Genomic DNA, 10,268 nt, shown 5'->3' on the forward strand with positions numbered 1-10,268 from the left:
TTTTGAGCTTCTAGAATTCATCATAGATCTAGAAATAAGCAAGGATCAAGAGGAAAATACTTACTTGAAGTGAGCCTTGAAAACCCTTCCTTTTGATTTCTCCAAAGAGGCTTTAATGGAGGAAAACAATAAAACCCTAGAGGTTCACGTACGCGGACTGTTTGAGAAGATGAAGACGTCTGCGAACTTCTTTTATATACCCTACATGGGCTTTGACCCGTGCAAGAACCGTGACCCATTTGAGGAGTAGGATTTTTTAAAGGTACATAAAACAAAAGAAAAAGTACCTACTGAAAATCTCTTATCACAAAAATATAATAAAAGATAGATTAAAACAAAAATCAACCTGTTACTTGCCCCATTTCAAGTTATATACAAATGGGGTGGAGCCAATCCTGAAATCAGGTGTTGGAAACTTCATAGAATTTCTCATGCAATTTTTCTGGTTGATATTTGTACCCAGAGTCAGGAGTATAATCGTAATGGTAATACTTAGAGTCGTGTGAGTTCTTTTTCTTATGACAAAGAGATGACCTTTTCTGACAAATGGTTCCTCTGCCTAATTCATACGAATCCTTTTTATCGGCTTCACGTGAATCGGTGTTGACAACAGTTTGTACATCATTAGAAAGTGATTTGACAGGAAAAAAACTCTTGTCAGAACAATTCAAATTCTCTATGGAATTAAGCTTTTCTAAGAATTGCAAAACACTTTCAAACGCTCTAAACATCTCCTTGTCAATGGAACTTTTATGGTAGTATTCCTCAAAGAGATTAAGAGTAATTTTTGTGAGAGTCCATACCCTTGAGCATTGACCATGTTTTCTTCGACAATTATTTTTATTATTTTCCTTAGATCGTTTCTTCACATCTAGATTTTCTGACATGCTAGATGGTATAGGATTATCACGTGCTTCCATAGGAATGAAGTGTGATAATCTCTGAACAACCTTTAAGGAACTCTGATGTGCGTTACAAATGATACGAGCAAGCCTCCCAAAAATATTTCCCTTAGGAATAGACTTTTGAGGATCGAACAAACACAAACTTATAAGGTTTGAGGTGTTTTCCTGCTCTGATACCAATTGAAAAGGCGGGGGTCTAACAATACCACCCAATATTTCGCTTAGCAATATGTATGAACTAACTCCAATATACTTTGCTAGAGAATCAACTAGACAGTCAGACTCAATCTAGATTAAAGTATATCGAGGAGTTAATATCTCTCTCTTGATTCGATCTTTACTCAAGCTAATAACAATCAGCGAGTCTTTATCGAATACAAGGAATAACTTGGATGGTACCAAAGACCAATATCCAAGGATCAATCAATTTAAATCAACAACCAAAGGTTGGATATTCTAATTGATGATCTACAACACACAACCTTTATTATTTTAATTATAAAGATAAAACAATATAATGCGGAAATTAAAATAACACAGACACCATAAATTTTGTTAACGAGGAAACCGCAAATGCAGAAAAACCCCGAGACCTAGTCCAGATTGAACACACACTGTATTAAGCTGCTAAAGACACTAGACTACTCCAATCTAACTTCGAACTGGACAGTATTTGAACCCCAATCAGCCTCCCACTGATCCAAGGTACAGTTGTACTCCCTACGCCTCTGATTCCAGCAGGATACCGTGCACTTGATTCCCTTAGATGATCTCACCCACAACTAAGAGTTGCTACGACCCAAAATCGCAGGCTTTGACACAAAACAAATATGTCTCACACAGACAAGTCTATCAAAGGATCAATCTGTCTCCCACAGATAAACCCTAAAAGGTTTTGTTCCGTCTTTTGATAATAATCAAGGTGAACAGGAATCAATTGATAATCCGGTCTTATATTCCCGAAGAACAACCTAGAGTTATCAATCACCTTACAACAATCTTAATCGTATGGTAACGAAACAAGATGTTGCGGAATCACAAACAATGAGACGAATATGTTTGTGATTACTTTTTATATCTTGCCTATCGGAGATATCAATCTCAAGACAATCAATCTGATTGTACTCGTACGATAGAAGATGCAAGATCATATCACACAACTACGATAAAAGTAGTATCGGTCTGGCTTCACAATCCCAATGAAGTCTTTAAGCCGTTAACCTGGTTTTAGAAGAATAAAACTAAAATTTAAAGGAGAAACGACTGCAGTATGCAAACTATATCACACATGAGGTGTGAGGATTAGTTTTGCACAATACTAGATGTCTCCCTTATATAGTATTTCAATCAGGGTTTGCAATTAAGTTACCTTGGTAGCAAAGCAATCAATATCCACCGTTAGATGAAAACCTAATTTAGATTCAACCTAATATTTCTCAACCGTTAGATCGAAAACTTAGCTTGTTACACACACTTGACAATGCACGCTTCTAGGTTTGTTAACCGTACCCAAACGTATGCACTTGTTGGTTCAACAACAGTTAACCAAAAGATTAGTCATATGAGCATTTCATATCAACCACGTTCTTCTTCACCATAACTAGTTCAAATGACTTCAAGATGAACTAGTTAGAGAGTTGTTCAATTGCAAGGAAATATCATGTACTACACAAGACACAATTGAAGCAAAGATGATTTGATTCACTTGAATCGGTTCATGAACTTTTATATCCACGGTTTGCAAACTTCATTCCTTAGTCTTTTTAAGTTTAAGTTCAGAAATCATCTTCAGATATATGACCTTCTCAAGTTCGCAGGCTAGGTTCGCAGACTTAAGTTACCGGGCAAAGTTTACAAACTCCAGCAAAAATTCTCGGGTATGAGAACTTCGCCGGTTCGCGGACTGGGTTCGCGGAGTTAGCTTCACGCAAGTAGTTTGTCAACTCCATCAAAAATTCTCGGGTTTGAGAACTTCTGAAGTTCGCGGACTAAGTTCGCGGACTTGGCTCACGCCATTCTTCCGGTTCTCTTGATCAACAATGTTCGCAAACTTTGGTTCAAGGAATAGGACTTATACATAAATGTGTTTCCACAAGAATGCTTATGTCCACCATTGGTTATGTAATCTAAACTCTCATTTCAATCATTAAAACATTCTTAGAGGATGTTATATAGTTGTTGCACCATTTCTCGTCAAAGCAATTTTCAAGATGATTGAAACATGTCATGACTTTCGTCACATGGTAAAGATGAACTTGGTTAAAGAGAAAAGCTTACCAACTCATATTTAGAGATATAGATAGGTGAGGTATACTCTGCTCGAAATACCAAATGTGTATAATCAAAGTATATATATATATATAGTATACGACTTCTTGTCTAAAAGAGTAGGAGATAGAGTAGATAGACTTTTGAGTGATAGATAAGTTCAAGTCTTCACAACCTTTTTGTCTAGAAGTTCCACCGGTTCCTTTAGTAGTTCTTATACTTGTATGATGAATCTCCATGAAGTCCTTGAGCTCAATTACACTTTCTATCCTAGTATGAGACTTAGCTATAATAGATTAGAAATCAAGACTTATAGCTTTGATCACTAACATTGACAAACATGCTTGAGATAGCAACGCATGTGAGTTCGACCGAGCAATGTTCTAACAGTTGTGAATCAAGAAGAGAAAAGGGACCGATAATCATAAATTGGGATAGAATAAAAGAATTTACAGCTGTTTTTTTGTGTGAAAAATTTATAATGTTTTTCTTGATGGTCGAGGAGATATGGGTATCTTTTAGTCCAGAAAAAAAAAGTACTAAACTAGACTCATTGTAAAAATTAACCAAGTTAGCGAGTCAATGACGATTCCTCGAATATCTCTTTCATAAAAATCAAATTAATGAGTCAAAGTTTATTACAATTTTCCATATCGGTTGTTGCCAAAATAAAAATAAAAAAATGAACTTAAACCAACAACCGCCTAAACTTTAAACAAAATTCATTATAACCTCCATATATTAATACTCTCGGGCAAGCACAAAACTATTTATATACGAAGATTATTAATATATAGAGGTTGATAAATGTAAGATTTTACATATCGAGACTATAATTTTGTATCAATATGTTGAGGTTATTAGTATATAGAGTATTAATACAAGGAGGTTCTACTTTAACAACCAAAAAATTGTGTGAAAGAAAGTGTCTGTATTCGGGAGATTCATTTTTTTTTTCATATTGCAAAGTGCCACTTAATGTCACAACAACTTATTGTCTGAGTGGTGTATCGCCGTAGTGGTTACTAAAGGTCCCAGTTCGAACTTGGGCTCGGACAATTTACAAATTTTACACCAAGTTCTTTGAGAGAGTTATAACGAGTGTTGGATGTTCATGGAAATAATAAGCTTAGTTGGGTGGCGGCAGCTTGGAAGTGGTGCACCTTCCCACATGGCCAAAGAGGCTTAACTAATCAGCGGCATTGGCATTAACTTGGGGCCGGCCGCTGCAGATATTTGGTTAGTTGAGTTGAGCTAAAATTTCGGGTTTGAGCCAGATTTTTTTAACATAGGGTACAATTATAATGGAAAATTTGTGGTTGTGTTAAAAACCGAATATGTCAGGACAAGTCAAATCCAGACGCCGAGTTAGCAAAAAAAAAAAAAGAAACAAGTGTGTAATTACCATCTGAAAAGGTCCCAAATTTTTTGTCACACCCTGTCTACATAGGCCCATACATGATTAGATATAATCACTGTGCTCCGTAAACAAGTATTAGGACTTATGATACAGTGTGTTTATGATATAAGTTTACAAGAATCTTTTTTTCTTTTTTTTGAAGATAGAAATATATTACTGGAAACAGAGTTGGCTAAGCATTTGGTTCAGTCTCATTAGGAGCGAGCTCAGATAGAGTTGTCCTGCTGATGACTGGATCTATAAGATTAGCCATGTGTCAAAAGAAATTGTTGGAATAAAAAATAAGGGAGCTTGGTTTAACCAAGAAATTGCAGTGGTACTTTTTCTTCCTTTCTTTGCCAACTGGTCTGTCACTTTGTTTGCTCGTCTGACTACGTACTGGAAACCCAAAAAAGAGACCATTTGTTTTCCTAGATTCTTAACTTCATCTAGAATTGCAATGCTTTGCCATTGGATAGTTGATTACTTTGCCTGTAAATACCTAATTGTTGCCATGTTATCTCCTTAATTTTATGACCAGATGTTGTATGTTATGTATTTTGGCCCATTTAGCTGCTTGAAGGAGGACTAGAGCTTCTGCTTTTTCAGCAGTGGAAGTCAAAAATGCCTGATTCTGCTCCTTTTAAGGTTCCTGTCCAATTACAAAGAACGAAACCAAAGCTTGTATTAGTTTTTTCAGACAACCAAGAAGCATCACAATCTAGTTTGAAAGTATTTTTGATTGGGAAGGTCCAATGTGGTATTGGTTTGATATTTCTGTCTTGTGTATGATTCAAACTATTCAAATTCATTGGATGCCAGTACTCATAGTGTCTTGCTATATCTGGTGCTTACTGAATTGATGTTATGGATTTTATCTTCAAATTTCATAATTAAGACATATTTTTTTCCAAATAAACCAACACTTGGTTGCAGCTAGTGTCATTGAGATGGAATTCAAATCTCCTGCTAACCATTCATTATATTTATGCAAGAAAAAAGTATTAACAGAAACTGAGTTGTGAGGTATTCCCTGAAATGCCATTGGTTGTAGAATCCACACAGCTTTAGCATAGTCATAGTCAAAGAACAAATGAAAAGTAGATTCCACAGCAGTCTTAGAGAAAATGCATTTGATGTCCACTGATTTTAACTTCTGTTTAGTAGGTAATGCATCTTGCAGGCATTTCCAAATAAACAGTTTGATTCTCTGTGAAGTATCCGTGCTCCATAATCCTTTTCAAAACTTCTTTGTTTTGTCAGGGATGGTGTTAGATGGATTCAATAACTGTGCATATAAAGAATAAGCTCCAAAATTCCCATAAAATATAAAGCAAAGCTAATAATATAATTTCACAAAAAACTAGGTAAGAAAGCATAACCAATCAATACTTAGAGAGGTGTTTTTAAACACCTATCAAGTAGTCGTGTTTATCACAAAACAAATAGTGAAAATTGGCTCCATAATATAAACAACAGCAATTCTACTGAGCAACTTCCATAAAGGCTGCCTTGCTCCAATTAAAACTTCAAAAAATTGTCCTGTCAAATTAACAAACACCTTGAGTTACTAAGAACCTGAAACGCCGATAACAAGAAATTGAGTAATTCATAGATACCTGAAAAGATTGGATAGAAAGAGTACAAGTAGTGCAACCAAGGAGATTGCAATTGATACCGCCAGGCGTAGTTTATGCCGAATAAGACCCCAAGTAATAACATTTGGAGAACGATTAGTATCTGATGAAGAAGAATTTTATTCTTCTGGTTTTGGTTCACTGTTGATGTTTGAATCAGAAGCTGGGGCAGCTGCATAAGCTTCTGTGTGAAAATGAAATCTTTTTCTTCCGGGTTTAGTGAAATTAGGTCGAAATAACTTCAATTGTTGCCGGGGTGAAATTGAAGAAGATTTGCAGTCGCATATGCCATGGCAACTGCTGGAGACGAGAAGATTTTTGGCGCGTTTATGTAGTTGGTATCATAGCAGCCAACCAAAATCCACTTATTGCGAGAGTACGATTAGACACGCATCTAGTCATTCTGGTTACTGCAACACACCATACCGCACAGGCAATGCAATGGTGTGTCTTTTGTATACGTCTCGCTATCTTCGTTTTTGCAATTGTTCATGAAATGGTTGGCTCGATATTAGTTAAGTTTGGTAAAAAAGGAAGGATGCGATGCGATGGTTAGACATTGTATTCGGAGCATTTCTTATCGATGAAAATAATCATTTTAAATGATCGAAATTAATTCCGATTCACGCCATCTTTCATTATTATACTTACAAAAATTGGATGTTTTTATAGTTCATGGTTCTTTCTCTTCGTAATGTACTTGTAATTAGTGTCGTCATTTATATTTAGGTTTAGACTATCTTGTATTTTGGTGCTTTTATCTTGTAAGCAATTATGTAGTCACTATTTTTATTCTTTTATCGTCAAAAGAATAAATAAAAATACAGACAATCTGAAGAGAGTATGATTGCAAGTGGCTTAATTAGCAAGCGTCGGACACTATTTTTCCAGATCCAAAAATTTGAAATACAACTGCTGAAAATATTTTTTTTTTTCTAAAATGGTACCGGAAAAACTAGAATAGTAGTTTATTAAATTCCAAAGTAATGAATTAATCATCGGCTAATTCCCAACTAAATGGGATTGTCCCTTCATGAATCTAACTCGCAATATTCTGTAACGAATGAGAATGACCGATCCATAACATTGTATAAAATGCGTTTATTAGCTTGTTGCTGCTCCTAAGATGAAAGCTGGCATATTTGTATCACCACGAAAAATTCCTAAACAAATGTTTCCAACGGTTGTCACCACAAAATTGGCTTTATAATCTGGAATAACACTAGGATATGACCCGTGCCATAACGGTACGGGCTTTGGCATGTTCTTGCTACCTGGTTTCACGTATGCATCTTAAATGAATCTAAATTTTGTAGGCCCTACTATTCTAGAAAAAAATTACTATCAGTTTGGCTTGTTTTTAGGATAAAATGAAAAGTGATAATATCTCTTTTTAATTTCCAAAAAAAGAGTTACTATCAATTCAGCTTGCTTTTACGATAAAATGAAAAAAAAATGATATTATTTCTTTTCCGTTTCCAGAGATACTTTCAGTTTATCTTGCTTTTTTGGATAAAATGAAAAGTGATGTTATCTCTTTTCGGTTTTCCAAAAAACGAAGGGAGTAACTTGTACCTGGTTTCACTTATGATTCTTAGAGGAAAATTTGTTGTTGTATCTTGTCTATCCCAACCAATCAAGGGCATGTTAAATCTCGGTACCGTGTACATCCTACGTGGGATCATAATTTTTCGGGGCAAGCATAATATGGAAGTCGGTCTCTATGTCCACTACTCGGTAAAGTATTCCATATATCTTCATTGTTCCTTCCTTCATTTTACTAATGATAAGTTTTTAATGACATTTTCGTAACAACCTAGTAAAAAACCTTCTAAGCTAATATTATATAATTATCTTCTTTATTTTTAGTATTGATTTTGAAGTCCATTGGACTAAATTCTCCGCTAGTTCACCAGACGCCTCGAACCATGTTTTTCCATAGTCGTCCTCGACCTCCATCCAAGCCATAATCTGTATATATTAAGTGATCGTTAGTGTTATACTTGAAGTCTATAATTATAATGTGCTAACTGCAATATGGGGTACTTTTAGTTTAGGATTTTCTCTCAACTGATAATGTATTTTCTTGGTAGATTAGACTATAGTGATCGACATCCATGTACTGAACTCCGGAACAACATAGAGCACAACAAGTGTGGAAGAACTTGTTTTCGAATTTCCATATTCTCGCCGGTATACTGTAGATTTCAGTCTCCTGCTAGCTAACTTTTTCTTTCTCTAACTCCATAATATTTCTCCTTTGTGTATTTTCTGCTCCATAAACGGATGATGGTTTTGCAATACGTTTCGCATAATGTCTCTGCACGGTAAACACAACTTGTGATCTGGTTTGATATTTTTTGAGTTAGAAATGTTTAATTTGCTATATGAATGTTATTCTAGTTTTTATTGATTTCAAATATAGTGTGATTTTCAAATTTCACAACCATTGCAGGTGGAAGAAAGCACACCTTAATGGGTATGAATGATTTTTTCTAGTGAATTTGTAATCGTTCTCATAATATTTCTAACCGTTCTCATAATACATGAGAATCTGTAACGGTTTTAGCATTAAAGTTGAATATTAACTCCAGAAGAAGAAAATTTGTTTTAAAATTGTGTGATCTCATCGTGACCGTCCTGTTGAAAATGCAGTGTGATGGAAGGAAAGTTATTAATATCAAATCTTCCCTGAGGACGGAAACAAACATCAAAATCATATTGGGAACCAATACATTCAATTTCGAGCTCTTTAAAATGTGCCTTAACCAAATCTGCAACTTTATCAAAATGATCTTTATACATGGTGGATATTGGAGTGCCAGAATCTATGATTGTGCCTCCTTCTCTTTTCTCGTTAAGCTTAAAAGTACCTCTAGGAAATCTGATTCTTTTTTTACCAACACTAATATCTTCTAGATTTAAGTAATAGAGCGAAGTCGGATAATTAGGCACGACAATCGGAGTTATATGTACATTTTGACCTACGCCTCCGATCGTCGCATCTGCACCAACCCTTAAGTATGTATTTGATCCCTCAATATTATAGTTAAACGTCTCGAAGCGGTAGGAAAATCTACCTTCTCCGGCAGTACCTAATTGGTTTAGAAAAGACCATTGTCCTGATCCTAAACCGAGTATTCCTGCAATAAGATCAGGTTTTCCGAGCATATGATTCTTACCGATAAAGTTTTCGAAATTTTCTTGACAAAAACCACAACCCATGAGTTATTCAATACTTTCAAGGCCACCGGTGTTGGATTTTAGAGTGAAATTTTCTTTAGCAACAACACTAGATGTAATTGATCCACTCTCATAGTCTGATAAGTAAGTGCATTGTCCATCAACATTGCACTTATCTCCTTTGTAAAGAGGATGTGTATTACAAGGAACATGACGATATGTAGTTGACCGACTCCAAGGATAAAATGACATATCTTGGTTGAAAGTCTTAGTGGCACCTTCGCACTGGAGTCATGTTTGATCACTACCTATGTCAATCATTAAATAATAACTCATGAATGGTTTTTGTTTACCAGAAACTTACCTAAACCAACCATTCCAATGTAAAACCTGCTTGTTTCGTACATTACTGGTAAACGTGCAACATCAGGATTCATGGAGCGAGTTGAATTGCTCTACAGAAATATTTGTGACTCTATGTAACGTGCTCGAGATTTGGATTGTTCGACGAGTCTTCGGATCCTCAAGTCTCTTGTTAGATGGTCACCTGGATATAAACGTGATTTTTTAGAATCTCTATGAATAATCTTTATTGTGAACCCTTTATTTGGATTCTCCGCGGTGACTGAGCTTAATAGTAGTGAAACATGCGTAATTGTCGGAAAAACATGAAAAAAAATTTCCCCATATTTGATCCAAGAAGAATTTTGATGGACGCAACTATGTATAATTTTAAACTTCAATTTATAGCACTGTATTGAGAAAAATAAAATCTTATTGCAGTTTTTTTTTATAGTGAAGATCAAGAGAATCTGTTGTTATTAATCAAGATCTTACCATTATTATAGTGCAAGGAGTGTCAGCTGGACTAACACA

General features: G+C 35.3%; 1 protein-coding gene across 1 annotated transcript; it reads right to left on the reverse strand.

Annotated features, from left to right (window-relative positions):
- Positions 1–8,819: 8,819 nt before the first annotated feature.
- LOC113305107 (aspartic proteinase CDR1-like) lies at positions 8,820–9,434 on the reverse strand. Its single transcript, XM_026554209.1, has one exon. The coding sequence runs from the start codon at positions 9,432–9,434 to the stop codon at positions 8,820–8,822; it is 615 nt and encodes a 204-aa protein (XP_026409994.1).
- Positions 9,435–10,268: the final 834 nt, after the last annotated feature.

Source organism: Papaver somniferum, chromosome 8, assembly GCF_003573695.1.
Source record: "Papaver somniferum cultivar HN1 chromosome 8, ASM357369v1, whole genome shotgun sequence".
NCBI classification, from domain to species: domain Eukaryota; kingdom Viridiplantae; phylum Streptophyta; class Magnoliopsida; order Ranunculales; family Papaveraceae; genus Papaver; species Papaver somniferum.